General features: G+C 37.8%; 1 protein-coding gene across 1 annotated transcript in view; it reads right to left on the bottom strand.

Annotated features, from left to right (window-relative positions):
• Positions 1 to 20,497, bottom strand: part of HMCN1 (hemicentin 1) — a 551,217-nt gene that overhangs the window by 320,632 nt on the left and 210,088 nt on the right. Inside the window, exons 7-10 of the mRNA XM_064276506.1 lie at positions 11,802 to 11,922; positions 10,613 to 10,876; positions 8,574 to 8,718; positions 3,496 to 3,617 (exon numbers count right to left, since the gene is read on the bottom strand). Coding sequence (XP_064132576.1) covers positions 3,496 to 3,617; positions 8,574 to 8,718; positions 10,613 to 10,876; positions 11,802 to 11,922 — 652 coding nt within the window. The remainder of the gene's footprint in view (positions 1 to 3,495; positions 3,618 to 8,573; positions 8,719 to 10,612; positions 10,877 to 11,801; positions 11,923 to 20,497) is intronic.

The raw sequence follows: 20,497 nt of genomic DNA on the forward strand, positions 1-20,497 counted from the left end.
CCAAAGGCCATTTTGCTCACTTACAGATATGGTTTGAAAATTTAATGAGTATTTATTGAAGAGCTAATACGAAATATGTAGAACAACAGAAGTTATTGATGAATGCATATGCCTATGACCTCAAGAATGCTGTCACTGATTTAAAAGATGTGTTCAAAATGTAGCACGCATTTGTATACTAAAGTATACCCCAGCCCAAATCTATAAACTATAGACATGTAAGAGTAGAAGAAGCACGGCAAAAAGATACGATTAGACTATTTAGGACTGTGGACTGAGGCAAATATTGTATTGAGTTTTGATGAAAGTCGAATTTATAGATATTTTAAAAAATTTAAATATGCATATACATATTTAGCGTTTTAAAGAAAATAGCCCACAAAATATAGTAGACATAGGAAAGATGTGCCAATATCTAATATAAACCAAACCCATTGCCGTCAAGTCAATTCCAACTCATAGTGGCTCTATAGGCCAGAGGAGAACTGCCCCATAGGGTTTCCAACGAGCAGCTAGTAGATTCAAACTGTCAAACTTTTGGTTAGCAGCCAAGGTCTTAACTGCTGCGCCACCAGGGCTCCAAGGTTCCTTATAATAAGTAGGGTTAAAATCTCATTAACAAGACATGCATGGCAACAGAATAAGACAATTATTCCCCCAGCCAGCATGGGTAATGGTTTTAAGAAGGTTAAGTGAATAGTAGGGTTAGTCCTTTAATAAAGTCATATATACACAGATGTACGCAAAAGGCATTGTCTTGGATGTATATTTCAGAAGTTGCCAAAAGCCAATTGCTAGTTAAATATCTAACCAACATTTCTGGACAGAATCGCATATTGCTCTAGTTAGCTGTGAGGCCCATATGCTTTAAAATTATTTGATGTGAGAAACCACTATTGAGCAATAACACAGCAATAAATACTATGGAAATCTGTGTTAGCTGGAAATCCATCTGTCTGTTTTAGTTTAAATGCAAAAGAGTATCAGAACATTGAAGATTAAATTTTACCCTTCTACTATACTATTTAAAACTGAAACTATTTAAACCTGAAAGTGATTGTGTGTGCGTGTACATATTCACGTTCTATCAAAATCTTCTGCAGATCACAACATGTTTTATATATATACATATTTTTTTTTCTCTCTTTAAATGAATCTCTTCAACTATACTAGGGATTTTAGGAAGTATTTAGAAAATGCAAAAGTCATTATAGGCGTGTTGTGGACACTCAGTGTATGCCCAGATCCCTCTTCATGACCGACACACTCATTTCCCCAGCTGCCTGATTGTTGGCTATTGACTCAGTCAAGACTAGGCCCCCTTCCCACGGCAACCCTCACGCGGTGATTTTTCAATGAAGAAGCAAAGGTCAACTCTCTTGCCTCAATTCCAGGCCACCACATCTCCAGAGGTCCCCGTAGGATCAGTGGAGGCCCCTGTTGCAATTGCATCACAGCTCAGGTTCTCCCACTTCCCTTACTCTCTAGCATGTGCTTTGCCCTGGAGAACTCCCCAATAACCCTCTTGCATGCAATTCTCTGCATTAGAGTCTATTTCCTGTCCAAATACAAATGCAAATATGTAAAATGCCAGCTTTCCTATAACATACAGGGGGAGATGAAATTTGGAATAATGATATACAATACCACCACTGCACAGATACCTGGAGATAATAAATCTTACGCCCACCGAAATATTTATGCAAGTGTGAAATGATTTGGTAGGGAGGGAGGAAATGATGGGGGGAAACTATAGCAGTTTGAGAAGGCAGCCAAGATTATAGATCACCAGAAATGACTGGTCCTGGAAGTATGAGGGGCAGCAGGCCTAAGTGAAAGCCTGACTGAGGCTAGGATTAAGGGACCAGAGAAGGAGCCTCAAAACTGAGGGAGGATTCATACTAGAAGGGCATGTGTGGAACACACACATGGAAGTTACTGACACAACTGAGACAAGTTCATAACAGTCAGTTTACAAGTTCTTGCTGGCACTTCCCAGTTATTTCTGCAAGACGTCTGAATCAGCTCACTCAACCCTCTTCCCTGTTGTCCTTCCCTTAATTAATATACTGGGAAAAAAACTCAAATGCTCAAGTGTTTGTTTTCCCAGAAGCTCAAGAATGTTGACACCATTCCAGTGCTTGCCTAGATTATTGGAGATGAAAAAGAAAAAAAAAACAAATAGTTTATGATGTATGTCAACTGGTTAAATTGAAAACATTTCAGAAGACAAGATTTATTTTTCTAAGAATAAGAGAATACAAATAGTTTTACTGCAAGAAGAAGGTACTCGGCTGACTTGCACGCCTCCGTTTTAAAGTTCTGTTTGGACATATTGACAGCAAGCAAAACAAATTCTAGGCTTATAAACAACCTTAAAATTATAAAACTTCTTTTGTCTTAAGTTGTCTCGAGAAAAATGCCTATCTATGCTCAGAGCAGACACAAGCATCCTTATGAACTTGGCAGTCATAGAAAAGCAGCCACATTTAGGTCAGCAGAGGGTTGCAATTAAACAACTAACAGCAACACTAGTCTGCAAGGCAAGGAGAAAAGAATTCAGTCAAAACAAAGTGTCCAATAAAGTTCTAGGTCTATGCCAAGTAAGTGTTTACTTAAATCCTGATCACTGATTATATATGGTTATCCTTTTTTTTTTTTTTTGGTAAGAATTCTGGTAATTAGAGGAAAACAAATTTTTTTCAATTTACTGTATTCTCTCTCACAAATATCATGAGAATTGTCTTCCATTTATTCATAGGAAACATACAATCTGAATGTAAAATAATTAGCATTCCTTCCACCTTCCTTAGTACCAGTATTGTCAATGAGATCCCGTGTTCCTAGAATCTGCTCACTTTCATAATTGTCTTCAATTTAGATGTCAGAACCCACTGATATGAGCACTCTGCTCACTATGAATACAGGAGCCAGGAAAAGAAAGTTTATATGACCATGTAAAAAATTTTGTTAAGCCACTATAATAAAAAAAAAAAATCAATAATAACAATCATGATTATGATGATTTGTTGTTGTTAGGTGCCATGGAGTCAATTCCAACTCATAGCGACCCTATGTAAAACAGAACAAAACACTGCCCAGTCCTGTGCCATCCTCACAATCATTGCTATGTTTAAGCCCACTGTTGATGACAATAAAACCTAGTGTCTATTAAGTGCTTCTATGTGTCAGGCTCTCTTCTATATACTTTACATATTATCTAGTTTAATCCACATAGTTTCTTCATGAGATAGAGACCATTACTATCCTCATTTTGTAGATTGGGAAGCCAAAGCACTAAGTGTTGAGTAATTGACCCAGGTCATACAGCTGATAGGTGTTAAAGCCAGGATTTGGGTTCAGATTCAGTGCGGAGATAGATTATAATCAAATAATCATAAGGAAAATTGTATAAATGCAAAATGATTAGCAAATAACCCATCTCTATAACTGCGTCAATACTCAGGCAACTACAAAGACACTAGTGATACTTACCTGATACGTCAAAAAAAGTCTGTGCCTGTCCAGTGCCTGCCCTGCTGATGGCTACGCATTCATAGAAGCCTTCGTCAGATAACGTCACTTTCTCAATCTCCCAGTTCACACTGGCAGATTCTCTGGGGTAAGAAAAGAGAGCCTTTCAGTTACTATAAAAACAAGGGCAAGTGGAAAATAATGATTTCAGTATTCGTTTTGAAGCATTCGTTTAAAAGAATGCTAGAAAGAAAATAAATGAAGCCGCAAAGTTCTTATATAACTTTGAATTACAGAATGAGACACTGCTTTTTTTCCTCCCATAATTAGAAAGTTAAGCTCTTCTGCTCTGAGCAAAAGATACAACAAAGGCCAGATAAATTATGGAGACTGAAAATGTCTTTAAGGAAACATTTTCTGACTATGTCAAAATAGAAGATGATAGAGCTGACGGCAGAAATGCTTATAAAGCCCTCCTTCCTTCCCCTATCTTTTCCAGTTTTTGGTCATGTTGCATGAGGTTCTTAGTCAAAGCAATTTAACCAGGTAATTGAAAATTTTGAAGGGAGAAAACAGGACTTTTTTATTCTAAGAAGATAAATTGTCCTTAACTTTCTTATATATAAGTTCCACATGGAGCTATATACCATATCTGATTATACACACACACACATACAATGAAGAATGAAAATAATTATGTTTATTGTCAAGATCGACGTTTTAGAAAAAAAAAAAATTTAATCCCTGTTAAATCGTTCATCCATTCATTTAATACTTATTCTTTGTCCTCTAACACCAGTGAAATTATTTCTCATTTCCTTTAAGTGTCCAAGTAATGAATATTTAATCCTTGTTTGAAAGATTCCAATCATCTACAAAAACAGGTATTACCCTGTTTTATAATATGGTTGAAATATCATAAATGTTCTCATTTTTTTCTTGCAATTATCTTTAGCTGTTCATGCTCTTGTTAAACACTCAAGATACAGATTAAATACAAAGCCTACTGCATAGTCAACATCTCCAACTGGAGTCTGAATGTGGCATAATATGTAATACCTCATAATGATAAATCCAGGTCACTCCTTATCCAAACAAACCACACCAATCACCAAATAACCATGAAGAACTTACTAAGCTCTTAATCTGGATTCATCGCTGACCTAGGGTTTTTAAGAGGAAGTTAAGACACAGGTTCTTATCATCATATCGGCAAAAAACCAAGCAAGGTCACTACTCCAGATATTTCAGTAGCTAAGAATCTTCACTTCAGTACTCATTTATAGGCTGTTTGATGTTGTTTCCTAACTTAATTCTGTACACATTATGTACCACTGGTCCTTACTGTCACTTTCAGGAGACAATGAAATATTACTCAACTCCATAGTGCCCTGATCACCTAAGCTGTATCCTGAATGCTTAATAACAGTATATTAAGTACAGCTTTATAAATAATGTTATCATCTCGGTATTGGTAAACTCCAGGAAGGTAGGAATTTGGAATACATAAGTGTTTAGTGTTCTTTGCAGTGTCTACTTCAGAGCTGAGCATATATTAGAATTTATCAAAAGCTTAGATTCATGGAAATTTTGGGACAAAAAGTGACTATTCTTGTAGTCCCAAGTTCCTCATTTACAAAGCAAGAAAATGGAAATCTAGAAAGAAGGACAGGTAATTTGTTCAAAGGCACATAACTAGTTTACTGATTGGAGAATGTTCTTTATTGTTATATATCTACTCCTCACTTATTGATTATCTCATTATCTGACATTTCACATTTACGACAATAGTAAAAAATCTACTATCTGACTATTTTACACATTAACAATTTTTTACGTTAGACAGTAACGAATGCCAAGGTACAAGGCGAGAGTAATGCTGGCTGTGATGGTTAAGGTTGTGTCAACTTGACTGGGCTGGCAGTTATGTAATAACGTAAGTTGGCAGTTATGTAATGATGTAGTTACCACCCATTTTGTGATCTGATGTGGTCAGCCTCCATTTTCACATAATGCTGATTTTTGCACAATGACCTGGTTTTTGGAACCTCACCACTTCCATGAGCGAAGAGTGGGTGTATTTGTTCCTTTCTTGTTTAAGAAATACTGAATGAAAACGATTCTTTTTTTTCTTGCAGCCTTCTCAGTTAACATTAAGCACTATATGGCTACAATTAAAAAGTTCTAATGGGTGGCCTTTGGAAATAGGGAAGAAAGCATAAAAATAAGGAAGAAATATGTCCTGCTGCTAACGCAGATAAATCCTCTCTTACATTCCCTAGTGACCAAAGTGGATGACATAAACAAAGACTAAGTCATGTCTTCAATTATTAGGAAACTTAAGGCAGAGATATATGAGTAAATGAGGCAGAGATATACGAGGAAATGAGGCAGAGATACGTGAGGAAATGAGGCAGAGATATATGAGGAAATGAGGCAGAGATATGTGAGGAAATGAGGCAGAGGTATATGAGGAAATGAGGCAGAGGTATACGAGTAAATGAGGCAGAGTTACATGAGGAAATGAGGCAGAGATATATGAGGAAATGAGGCAGAGATACATGAGTAAATGAGGCAGAGATATATGAGGAAATGAGGCAGAGATACACGAGGAAATGAGGCAGAGATACACGAGGAAATGAGGCAGAGATACATGAGGAAATGAGGCAGAGACACATGAGGAAATGAGGCAGAGATATATGAGGAAATGAGGCAGAGATACATGAGGAAAGGAGGCAGAGATATATGAGGAAAGGAGGCAGAGATACATGAGGAAAGGAGGCAGAGATATACGAGGAAATGAGGCAGAGATATACAAGGAAATGAGGCAGAGATATACGAGGAAATGAGGCAGAGATATATGAGGAAAGGAGGCAGAGATATATGAGGAAATGAGGCAGAGATATATGACGAAATGAGGACTGAAATATCAGTCCATCATCACCCATGACTAATTTTGCCTCCAGCGCCTCACATCCAAAATGCTTAATGTACATCAGCAAAGCTTGTCATATCTTTGGGCCACAGAGCTGGAAAAATGAGAAAAGGAATTTTTGTGGCTTACCTCCCAGAGTCTGTGTGGAGGTAATGAATTAATGTTTATAAAGTTTCCCAAGTGTCTCTAAAAAAGGTTATTGTTTAAATATGAAGTAGAGTTATTTGACTCCATCAGTCATATAGCTTCATCATTTGATATCCTGGTGAGAGTATTAACCAGCAGCTAAGTAAATCACTGAGATGTACTATGTAAAAATAGTAGCAGGAAATAGTACAGTTCAAACTTTAAAGAATGGAAATTTTTCTAAAATTATAATGAACATTCCTGTCATAGATTTTTCTTAAAATGACCTCCCGTAAAGGCATTGTATAAACTGAGATTGACAAATAGTGTCCTATGGAAGTTACTTATGTTAATATTGAATTAACAGTGTAAAAGTTTTATAAAACATTTCCTAGAGTTTTTCCCAAAAATGTATTTTGTTTTACAGTAAGTTAAAAACAACACTTTCCAGAAATCATCGTCCTCCCAGTTCTCAAAATGAACTCAGTAACTATCACTAAGTTACTGAGATTTGTCTAAAGGAGTCGCCCATCTTCACAAGGAAAATTGGTGCCTCCTGGCCCACTCCTGTTGATCGTTACATGCACTAGCTATATGTGTTCTGGTCCACCAGTACCTCCACCCTTAGCACACACCACATCTCCCTAGCCTCATTCCCAACCCTTCTCCTCCTGGCTTATTGGGATCCATCTACACTGACCTCCTTCCTGTTTTGTTTTGTTTTTCCCCCCCTGGTCCATTTCTGCCTCAGGGCGCTGCAGTTGCTGTTTCTGCTGTCTGAACACTCTAACCCTAGACACACGTGCAACTGGCTCTCTCGCCATCGTCAGGTCTTTGGTCTAATGCCCCTTTTCCTCAATTTTAAAATTGCAACTTACCCAAAACCCACCCAAAACCAAACCTACCTATGTCTAGTCGATTCCAATTCATAACGACCCTATGGGACAAGGTAGAACTGCCCCACAGGGTTTCCAGGGCTGTAAATCTCTATGGAAGCAGACTGCCACATCTTTCTCCCATGGAGTGGCTGGTGGGTTCAAACCACTGACCTTTTGGTTGGCAGCTGAGTGCTTAACCACTGCTCCATCAGGGCTTTTTTAGCCAAAACCATACTCTCCCAACTACTAGTATTCCTCATCCCATTTAACTTGCTCTACTTTTCTTCCCCAAGTCTTAAGAGTCCCTGGGTGATGCAAACAGGTAATGCACTCAGCTGCCAACTGAAAAGTTGGGGGTTTGAGTCTACCCGGAGGTGCTTTTGAAGAAAGGTCTGTGATCTACTTCTGAAAACTTGGCCATTGAAAACCCTATGGAGCACAGTTTTACTCTGACACACATGGGGTCACAATCAGAATTGACTTAATGGCAACTGGTTTTAGTATTTTATCACTGAAAATCATATTCAGAGGTAGATTTACCCTGAAACCAATAAAGATTACGCTTTAAGGCCTCTCATTTAAAACATCCACTACCTTAACTTTGTATTCATAATTTTGTATTCTTTGCCTTAACAAGGGATTCCTAATTATATAAAATTCCGATCCTATAAGACTTTAATCCACCCTTGAACACTTTTTTTTACATACTCTAGAATTTGCTATAATATTACATCTATTATATTTTGTCTGTCTCTGTCAATTACAATATAAGCTCCAGGAGGGCACAGATTTATGTCTGATGTGACCACTGCTATATCCTAAGACAGGAACACTGGTGTCACAGTGTTTAAGCACTTGGCTGCTAACCAAAAGGTTGGCAATTTGAACCCATCAGCTGTTCCACAGAAGGAAGATGTGGCACTCTGCTTCCCTAAAGACTACAACCTTGGAAGCCGTATGAGGCAGTTCTACTCTGTTCTATAGGTCTCTGTGAGTTGGAATCGGCTCGACGGCAAAGGGTTTGGTTTGTTTTTTTTATATCCCAAGACTATGGAGCAATTAAGTGAGAATTTCCAAGAAAAAATGTGCATCAAAATCATTATCTATTTGCATTCATATTTTAATGCTATAAATCATTATTAAAAGAAACATTTACACACTTTAAATACTGGTCTACTCCGAGTGTAACTCCATTTCTGACAAAGCTCAAAGTAAAAGGCAAAAGACTCTCAACAGAGCAGGGAATTAGGCCTGGCTGCAGGTAATATCCTGGGGTTTTCTTGGGCATTGTAACTTTGGGAGCATCTAGAAAAAAAGAACATGGGCAAGAAGGTCACAAAACTGTTGAGCATTTCCTGTGAATCTGTTCACAAGCATTATAGTCATATTATGCCAAGAAACTCTCTGCATTCCAATTAATCCAAATCCCTGAAAAATCATATTAACTACCTTTATTGGTTCAAAGCCCATTCATTTCCGGATATCTTTTTGGGTATTCATTAACTATGGTATTGACTGAATCTAAACCTCCACTGATTTTAAGACACAAAATTATTTTTTGTACCAATAAGATAGAAAAAAGAAAAAAAACTGTCAAATACGTTACATTATCAATTGCAAGGCATGTTTTAATTTCAAAAATATAAAAGTATGAAAATAACCCACATATCCTAGAGTCAAATACATAGGGTATTTCAAAAATTAAATACATTTTGTAACATTCAAATTGGGTGCTACACTGACTAACTTTGAATACTGTATATGAGAAAATACTTAGGTTGGCTCTACTCTCACCATTCTACAACTATTAAACAACAGTGACAGAATTTCCCAAGGGAACCCTGGTGGCGCAGTGGATAAAGCGCTTGGTCAGTAACCAAAAGGTCGGTGATTTGAATGCATGAGCTGCTTGGCAGAAGGAAGATGTGGCAGTTTGCTTACATAAAGATTACAGCCTTGGAAACACTATGGGGCAATTCTACTCTGTCCTCTAGGGTAGCTATGAGTAGGAAGCGACTCAACGGCAATGGGCTATGGGTTACAGAATTTCCCAGACCACAACCTTGGGTATAAAATGGTAAACTCTTGTTCCTCTACCCGATAGCATAATTTTAGAAAATAATCCTCTATACCTTTGTCAGTCAATGGTGCAAGCTAAAGTCCGAAAGTTTTGGTCAGAGTTTAGCCATCAGCCTTCAGAAATAGTGCAAATATAGCTGATGTCACCAAATAGTCCGTAACCTGTGATTTCATCTCTGTCTAGTAGCAAATAATATAAGTAACTAGATTAGAATTAACTAAGTAACTAACCAGGAGAACTGGCGGCACAGTGGTTAAGCTCTTGCTCAGCTGCTAACAGAAGGGTCAGTGGTTCAAATCTACCAGCTACTCCATGGGAGAAAGATGTGGCAGTCTGCTTCCAGAAAGATTATAGCCTTAGAAACTCTATGGAGCAGTTCCACTCTGTCCTACAGGGTAGCTATGAGTCAGAATCGACTCAACAGCTATGGGTTTGTTTTTGTGGAGTTAACTAATAAACAAAATAAATAAAGCCAGAGTAATCACCGCTCATTTACAATGAACTACTGTTCATGGAGGAGAAAGTTATATAGTTTTCAATATATAAACATTTACTCAATTTAGACAGTTTAACCAAACATATGTGCCAGTTTTTTTTAGGAGGAGGAAGAGTACCAGAGTTTCCTAGTTTGAGTTTCTTACATTCACTAAGAAATAAAAATTCCCAGATCTATGATCAGTAGAGCCCTGATGGCACAGTGGTTAAAGCACTGGGCTGCTAACCAAAAGGTTAGCGGTTAAAACTCACCAGCTGCTCCAAGGGAGAAAGATGTGGCAGTCTGCTTCCGTAAGTACTTACAACCTTGGAAACACTATGGGGTGATTCTTTTCTGTCCTATAGGGTCGTTATGAATGGAAACTGACTGGGCGGCAGTGGGTTTGGTTTTGGGATTTTATGATCAATAAGACTTAACATGAAATTTCAGATGTGTTATTTTATGGTGAAAAATAATTGTGTTACCTAAATGTGAACACCCATTAATTTGGTAACAGTTAAATGTGAGGATATTATTTATGATTTATAGTTTTTTTTTTTAAAACCTATCTGACCATACCAACCCCCTTAAGCCATCAATAGCAAAATATGCTAGTGTTGAAAAAAAAGAAAATAATGTCTCACCTGGGACAATACTAGAGAAGGAAACACTTGACACTCTCTGGAAGAGATAACCATCCTTATCATAGCCTGTGACTTTAAGAAAGAAAGCTTCATTTGGTGGAATGAAGTCAGAAATATTCCATATGCCATAAGGTTTTTGATCTGGGTAGTATTTAATAGGCACAGTCTTGAGAGAACTGCCTGATATACTTAGAAGTTCAAGACGATCTACTCTAGCTGGAATGGAAATTCCAGAAGTATTCAGCAACACATAGGTAGGTATTCCTACAAAAGAAAGATTTTATCATTTACGAGTAACATGCAATTGAGGTTATATACCAAATAAGTATTTCCATTACAATAACAGATAACAAGTACCACAAGGATAAGTACTACAGGCTGTCCTACCAATTGTGGATGAGTTGTAGAATCTTTTCTACATAAAAGAGAGTTTATCCATGACCAAAGAAACTCCAGGAATCTGGAGTCATTATTCTTATTCTATTTTAACAATGTTTACATGTCGAAAAATCAGAACTGTGAACATTGTGTTATAGGATGCTTGATTACATGGACATTTTTAAAGATTCACTATCGTGTACCCTTCCAGAAATTGCAGCAATACAAATAAAAGAATAACCAGAAAAAAAAATTAAGAGTCACAGGAGGCATGAGCTTTTTTTCTAGTGATAAAACCATGACTCTACATATGAATAAAGTAAGAGGAATAAGCTTTAAAAATCAGCAAAAATTTCATCTTGGAACATGGGTACATGGTATCGTTAATTTTTTCAGCTATATTTGCACACACATTTTCATCAAGACACCAAAACAAATGGTAGACTTAATAAGAAAAAAAATCTCAAAGTCTAAGTCTGTGGTCCTCAAAGCTTAGTAAGTATGGAAATCTATAGGGGTGTTCACTAAAATGCATATTCCTGGGCCCTGCCTTCTGACTCAGGAGCTCTAGGGTGGGGCCTAGCAATCTTAATTTTTAGATTTTAATTTCCTGAGTGAGTTTGATATTATTGGTCTTGGAACCACACTTTGAAGAAGACTGACTTGGTAAAGACAGCAATCATTTTAAAAGTAAAGATGCTGTGTTTCCCAATTTTACTGAATATACAAAATTACAAAATCACAGACAGTCCAAGAAATATTCTTGATTAGGTATTGATTGTGCCAGTTTAAGAAATGTGCACATACAAACCTTGCACCGGTCTGCTGACTGTTTTTTTGAAGTCCAGGGTCGGCTTTCGGGAAAAGCCAGCTCGGAAATCGATAGTACTGAGGCCAGTGATGCGAACAGAGTGCCTTCCACTGCTTGAGGTCTGGAAAACGTTCAACGACAAACTCCGTCAGCAATCAGTCCAGGATGCTGGTCACACTCAACACTAACCAGTGTGGGAAACTGAAGAGTGGTTAGGATTTACGCCGAATAATTGAAGCTTTTGATCTGGTGTTATGAACTTATGATTCCATATTTTAAGCACAAATTTGGTAATATTCCACATATTCCATGGGCATTTCTCTAAAGTACAATTCAGGAAAGAATTATCGCCTTCCATATATGAGATCTAGGTTCGATTCCCAGCCAGTGTGTACCTCAGTGAGAGCCACAACCTATCAGTTAGTGGAGGCTTGTGTTCAGGTTTCACAGAAGCTTCCAAACTGAGACAGACTAGGAAGAAAGGCCTGGTGACCTAATTTCAAAAATCAGCCAACTAAAACCCTATGGATAGCTATGATATAATCCTGTTGCGCATGGGGCCACCATGACTTAAGGGCCACCTTGATGCCAGCTAAGAACAAGTACTACATGCAGTCTCAGGGTGATGAAAACGGTTAATGGTCTTAGCTGCTAACCAAAAGACTGGAGGTACAAGTCCACCCAAAGGCACCTCAGAAGAAAGGCCTGGCTATCTACTCCCCAAAGTCAGTCCTTGAACACCCTATGGGCACAGATCTAAGCTGACACACATGGGATGCCGACTTGATGGCAAGTGGTAAGTATTGTATGGCCAACGATAAAAGACAAAGATATTTGGTTATTAGTAAATGGATTTGAAGTAAACCTGAAAAAGTTCCATGAGAGCATGGATCTTTGCTTTGTTCACTGTTATACATATGCTTGATGTTCAGCAAATATTGATGCAATGGATGAATAACTAAAAATCTCCCACAAATAGCACCTAGGTTCAATTCTGAAAAGAGTTTTCTATTCAGTATTTTTACTTTTGAGTTTTTCTTTGCCTCTGGGAAGATTCAGCCAGGACAAGCACAAGATCTGACCATCATTCACAATTTATCTGACTGGCATCCTCAGCTCTGCAGTGTCCCAGCCAAGGTGCCCAATGCTCAAGACACAAATGTGAGTAAAACTTGGTCCTCACCGTCTAAGAGCTCATGGCCAGTGAGGGAAATAGAGAAATATAACTCCTTAATGTGATACACTAAATGCAATGACAGAAACACATAAAAGGTATTTCTGGAGCATAGACTAATTGTAGCTCAGCTAAAACTTTCTAAAAGGGGTTAATAGCTCACCAAATCTTCAATGATTAACTCCTGAAGTGGCATGTATGTGCATAAATAAAAAATAATTTGGATTAAGGTCACAGGATAAAATAGTAATACTAACGTTTATAAGACACTTCCTCTGTGCCCAGATTCCTTAAATACATTCGCTTATGTCATCCACATACAACCCTATAAAGCAAATAACATTATCATCACTGTACAGATGAGGAAATGGAATCACCAAGACATTAAATAAACCAAAACCCAAACCCATTGCCGTCGAGTTGATTACAACTCATAGCAACCCTGTAGAACTTCAAGGAGTGCCTGGTGGATTCGAACTGCTGACCTTTTGGTTAGCAGCCCACCTTTTAACCACTACGCCCCAGGGTTTCTAAGACATTAAATAGCTTGCCCGAATTCACAATGTTTATTAATTACAGAAGTGGAACTTTAATGCAAAAGTCAGGCTCCCAGCTCTTCACCACAGCGATACATTGTCTCCCAAGAGCAAGAATTAGTCTCTACCTGAGTACGTCTCAAAATAAGATCTCAGCAGGGATCACAATAGAGGGTCCTGGACAGAGCTGGAGAAAAATTAGAACAAAATTCTAACTCACAAAAAAAGATCAGACTGGCTGGCCTGACAGAGACTGGAGAAACCCCGAGAGCATAGCCTGACAGAGACTGGAGAAACCCCGAGAGCATAGCCCCCGGACACCCTTTTAGCTCAGTAATGAAGTCACTCCTGAGGTTTACCCTTCAGCCAAAGATTAGACAGGCCCATAAAACAAAATGAGACTAAAGGGGCACACCAGGCCAGGGGCAAGGACTAGAAGGCAAGAGGGGACAGGATAGCTGGTAACAGGGAACCCAAGGTCGAGAAGGGAGAGTGTTGACATGTTGTAGGATTGTTAACCAATGTCATAAAACAATATGTGTACTAACTGTTTAATGAGAAACTAGTTTGTTTCGTAAAACCTTCACCTAAAGTACAATAATACATATATATATATATATATATATATATATATATATATATATATATATATATGAGATCCAGGAATGTCTACACCAAAATCACTTGGGTTGTTTGTGAAAAATGCAGATTCCTGAGCCCCAACTCAGATTTACTGAATCAGAATCTCTGGTCAGTGAAGTCTAAGAATCTGCATTTCAAAAGCCACCTAAGACTAATGAACAAGAGTTCATCATTATTTTATTACAAAATTCTGTTTAACATAAAAAGAATGCATAACACAACACTTTAAGGGTGAGAGAAAGCATTTATATGACAACACCAGGACACCAAACATGGATTTCCATCTCAACACTGAGAAGGCACACATATTTAGGGATCACAGGAGAGTCAGGATGCACTAGAACCATACATATGCTTTTCATCTGATGAACAGCCAGATTTGCCCACATATGGTTAAAGTTAGGATGCCTCCAGAGCTCTACAGAGTGTTCCCTGAATCATTATGGCTGCTTCTTATTTGGCAATAAGGAGAGGAAGGATGAAGAGCTATGTCCCTGGTATTGTTGCCATCAAGTTGACTCCGCCTCATAGGGACCCTATAGGACACAGTAGAGCTGCCTCACAGGGTTTCCAAGGAGTGACTGGTGGATTCAAACTGCTGACCTTTTGGTTAGCAGCCATAGCTCTCAACCACTGAGCCAAAAATACGAAGAGCAATAAAAACTTAAATAGCGAAACATATTAATTTTATGTTTCTAGATTATACTGTAAACAGTAGGAATGTCTTCATGTAATTTAAAAAGGATTGTAAATAAGAGATACTTCCAAGTGTGTCAGTTTTTATAAATAACCGCAGCCAGCTCTGGATTAAGCAGAATAATGGGAGTAGGAAGTTCACAAATAAACCGAAATGATGGTTTAAAAATATAATATAAAGGAAAATTTTAAGCTGATTTCATTAAAAATCACCTCGTGTTTAAACATGCATTTGTCATTCTTTAGTCTTTCTCTTAAAATAATTATGACAATACTTGGATAACATCTTAGGAGCACTAAACATCATATTAAATTTATTAATGAGAAAGTGATAATAGTTTACTATGTATTAAAATAACCTACTATTTTAATCACTTTTCTTATCTGAGCTTCCCATTTCCAAATATTAGTGCAATAGAAACATTACATTTATAAGGATAGTACCATCAAGTTGATTTCAGCTCATGGCAACCCCATGTGTGTCACAGTAGAACTGTGCTCTATAGGGTTTTCAATGGTTGATTTTTTGGGAGTAGATCAACAGTCCTTTCTTTCAAGGCACTTCTGGGTGGACTTGAACCTCCAACCTTTAGGTTAGCAGCTAAGCATGTTAACTGTTTGCACTAGTCACCAAATCCTATAAGGATGGTAACCAAAAAAAAAAAAAAAAAAACCGACTGCCGTCAAGTCCATTTTGACTCAGTGACCCTGTAGGACAGAGTAGAACTGCCCTATAGGGTTTCCAAGGAATGGCTGTTGGATTTGAACTACTGACCTTTTGGTTAGCAGCCAAGCTCATAACCACTGCGCCATGAGGGCACCATCAAAACCAAACCAAACCAATTGCTATCGAGTCAACTGCCACTCATAGTGACCATATATGAGAGTAGAACTGCCCCATAGGGTTTCCAAGGAGCACCTGGTGGATTTGAGCTGTTGACTTTTTGGTTAGCAGTCTTAGCTCTTCACCACTATGGCACTAGGAGGAAAAAGTATTAACATACACAAAATATACACTGTATAAAAAACTAAATCGTTTGCATAAATAATCACTTTTAATCCTCACAAAGTACTCTATGAGGTAGTACTATTACTATCCTCATTTCACAGAACAGAGAGGTTAAGTAACTTGCCCAGAGTCACAACATATATAGCAGGTGGTAGAGCCGGGGTGTAATTTCAGACAACAAGCCTCCTGAAACCACACTCTACAGCTACACCATGCTTCTCTTATTTATAATGGTCTCGATGAATTTGACTGTGCTAGTTTGAAGGTAAAGGTTGAGAATGCTGAACTGCTCAATGTAAAGAAGGAGAGTCATACGCATGTCTGGGGCTATTCAGAGAAGAAAAGCAGAGAGGTGATAGGGAGAAAGTAAAGGGATTCACAAGGAGAGAGCAGAAGGGCACAAGGTGCTTCCAGGCATGACCCCCAAATCTACAAGTAAACCTACTAAACTCATAAAAATGCTTGTTTTTAGTGCATCTGCTGCGACAATTTTGAAGGAGAGTTTTGCTTTGCATCAAAGCACAAAAACTTAGAATCAACATAGAAGAAATCAGGAGGCATGGAGACCATAAGAAATTAAACTTTCAGGAAATTGCAGAAATGCTGGGAGAAGACTTTGGATTCTAACAATTACAGACTTGGTGGGATTGGAGGAAGACTAAATGACATGAAGATCTTGGAGGGGCAAAGAGAACTAAGCTAATTCTGTAACTGCACCAAGCAGAAACTCCCCTCTGCTTTCCTGTCCAAATTATTGTAGCAATCTTAGTAACACTATTCTGTATATATAAAATATAGATTGAGACCAAAAATCACTGCTTTAATAGCTTTTTTTTTTTAATTTGGCCTGTTAAAACATGTAGATAACTGTGAAAAGTAAAGGGTTTTGTTTATACAAATCCAAGGCCCTTAATTAATATTTTATTTAACAATCATACTCAAGGTCTACTTATCTCCCTTTATTATAATGTTCTTCCAGAAAGACTGACATTGATTTGGTCTATATTGTGCCAATGAAGAAAATTTAAAATAACTGAAATGGTCCTTTAGTTTTTTTCATTGTGGAATCCAATTCTCAAATGGATAAATACAGCTCTAACGGTCTAAAGAACAAGATTCCCAGTAGTGCAAATTTCTCCCAAGAGATTTGAAAGACAGCTACCTGTACATAAACCAAGAGGAAGTCTTTCAAACAGAACAAGGGCATACTGCATGATTTAAAATCAGGAAAGGTGTGCATCAGGGTTTTATCCTTACTCACTACTTACTCAATCTGTATCATGAGCAAATAATCCACAAATCTGGACTATATGAAGAAAAACGTGACATCGAGATGGCAGGAGGACTCATTAACAACCTGTGATATGCAAATGACACAACCTTGCTTGATGAAAGTGAAGAGGACTTAGCCTTTATTGATGAAGATCAAGGACTACAGGCTTCAGTATAGAGTACACCTCAACATAAAGAAAACAAAAATCCTCACAAGTGGATGAATAAGCAACATCATGATAAATGGAGAAAATATTGAAGTTGTCAAGAATTTCATTTTACTTGGATCCACAATCAATGCCCGTGGAAGCAGCATGCATTGGGCAAATCTGCTGCAAAAGACCTCTCTGAAGTGTTAAAAAGCAAAAATGTCACTTTGAGGGCTAAGGTGCACCTGACCTAAGCCAGGATATTTTCAATCACCTCATATGCATGCAAAAGCTAGACAATGAATAAGGAAGACCGAAGAATTGATGCCTTTGAATTATGGTGTTGGCAAAGAATACGGAATATATTACAGACTGCCAGAAGAAGGAACAGATCTGTCTTGGAAAAAGTACAGCCAGAATGCTCACTAGAAGCAAGGATGGTGAGGCTTTGTCTCACGTACTATGGACGTGTTATCAGGAGTGACCAGTCTGTGTAGAAGGACATCATGCTTGGTAAAGTAGAGAGTCGGCAAAAAAGAGGAAGCCCCTCAACAAGATGGACTGACACAGCAGCTGTAACACTGGGCTCAAACATAGCAACGATTGTGAAGATGTACATGGGGTTGCTACGAGTTAGAACCAACTCAACAGCACCTAACAACAACTGCTCTCTTAAATGGCACTATATTTTTGTATACTATTTCTACTCTGTAACACATGGGGTCACCTGAGTCAGAATCAACTCAATGGCAATAAAGAACAGCAACGACAGCCAACGATAGCTCCCTACAAAACCAAAAGTAAGTAACTGGGCAGCAGTATTAGAGAAAACATTTATGCATGCACTTCATCACAGAATATCTGGAAGGGTCAAACTTGCACAGGGCTACCCCATCCTATGGCTTCTGTAGTTAAGAAGAGGCAACTCTAACAGCAGCATATCGTCTCTGAACGGGAAATTTTCTAGGCCCTAGACACTGAAGAGAGTTTGTAGGGACAGAGATTCTGAGGGTTGATGTTTCAAGTAGTTTATTCATACAATTAAAAGTATTCATAAAGAGCTGCTTTACTCCTCTGTATTTGGAGTGTCATATTGGTCAAGCTGTGGAAGGGTCTGAGTTAGGAACCTGAATCAGGGTCTGAGTGTGAGCTGAGCTGAGCTGAGGCAAAGTCAGGATTTGGCAAAGATGAGATTATACTAGATATCTATTGGAGGCCTAAAACTGTAAATAGATAGCCTTGATCCACAAAAAAAGTAAGAGAAAAGAATTAGCAGAGTGGACCACGTCTAGGTTTCTGAATTGGAGCGACTCTACCAGGAATGAAGGCACAGGAGAAGCTGAAGCACCATGAAACAAGCACCATGGAGAGCTCCAGGAAAAATGAGTTGCTCCTAGGAGACCTCAGCTCTCTTGCAGATGGATCTGTTTCTCAGTTTAGGAACGAAGGCCTATTAAATACTTCTCTATATTGAAAGTCTCTTCAGGACAACAACTATGCCTTATTTATTGTCCACAATATATTAAACAATAGGCATTTAATAAATGTAGGTTTAGTAAATTATTTTAAAGCCATCCAACTACCTCATGTTGTTGCTTTCCCTAAGATCTTCTTAGGAGCAGCTAATCAGATACATCAAGAATTCACTGAATTTTTTGACCATGTATTATGCTAAACATGTTCACATGTTGTTTCATAAAATCCTAACTCTAATATCTGAAGATGATTTTTTAACATAATATGGAAACCAAGCTCAAAGAAGTATGATTACATGCTTAGGTTTACAGTAAGTTAAGTGGAAACTAATTCCAAGTTCAATGCTCTTTCTCATACAGCTAAGTTCATGTATAACATTTTACAGCATAATCTCTGGGTAGATTTGGACCCTTCGGCATAAAAAAAAATAATAACGTTCTCTAACTGTTAATTTGTCCTTATACACTTCTTGGTATCCTTGTACTTAGGAAAGGCCAGGTTAGTAGGATGCTGGTAAACTGCTCTCCAGGAAAATACAAATTCCTAGTTGGTGATATTTGCCTATTTCCATGGCTGACTTCCAGCTTCCAACGTGATGTCACTGAACACAGATTTGAGAAGTAAATAATTGGCTCACTATGAGCCATTATGAACCAGTTCCTGAATACCATTGGGTCATGTAAAAAGTTCTGGCCAATGAGTTATAAGGAGAGTGAAGTGCATCACTTCTGGGATGAAATGGAAGTGACACAAACAATTTTTTCTAATATAGTCAATGTATGCTCTTCAGTATCTCCCCCAATTAAAGTGACTGAAGAGGCTGCACGTTCTAAATTATGGTGAATCTTCCATCAGCTTGGGTCCCGAGTGACTAGGTGGAGCAGGACATTCTGTTAACCCCTGCAGGACATTCTGTTAACCCCCACAGGACATTTAACATTAGTGAGGAATGTTAACTTTCTTGTATTAAGCCAGTGAGAATTCCTCCTAGCCCTAAGTGTGGAACCTGCCCTGTTATCAGTTGAACTAAAGTTGAACTAAAATTTGACTGGAGAGATGAATTTCATTTCTCTGTCCCAAAGAGTTTTAATATTTCACAAAAGGGCCAGTGATTCCTACGTAAAAACAAACAAAAAAGGTTTAAAGGCTTTAGGCGGTGTCTGCACTAAGAGAAAGTAAAGATACAATTAATAAATATTCAAGGGAATGAGAATTACTACTTCCACCATTCATGAGTCAGGAGCTGTTTACGCGCTTTACTAACATTTCATTTAACTCAGACAATATGAAGTAAGTATTATTTTCCCTCATTTTACTTAGTGAGGTTAAGCAATTTCTCCAGGGTCTAAAAGCTAGTAAGTAGTGGATCTTGAATTCAAATTAAAGTATTTGCTCTTAAATAATAATAATAAACTATTCTTTACAAATTAAAGAATATGATGATTTTCAGTCAAATATTTATTGAAGATCTACTGTGGGCCAGGCATTTTGCTAGGCACAAAACTATAACAATTGCAGCTAGATATAAATACCATCATAATGCCATCTTTTTATTAGGTGATGTGTGTTCAGAGAAATGGGATAAGAAGAAAAATGTACCCAAAGCAAAAAATAAATCCTACTTAAATACATGTATACACACAGACATCAATGCCTGTGGAAACATGAAACAGCAGTCAAGAAATCAGATGACGTATTGCATTGGGCAAATCCACTACAAAAAAAAAAAAAGACATCTTTAA

The sequence above is a fragment of the Loxodonta africana genome, chromosome 25 (assembly GCF_030014295.1).
Source record: "Loxodonta africana isolate mLoxAfr1 chromosome 25, mLoxAfr1.hap2, whole genome shotgun sequence".
Taxonomy (NCBI): Eukaryota; Metazoa; Chordata; class Mammalia; order Proboscidea; family Elephantidae; genus Loxodonta; species Loxodonta africana.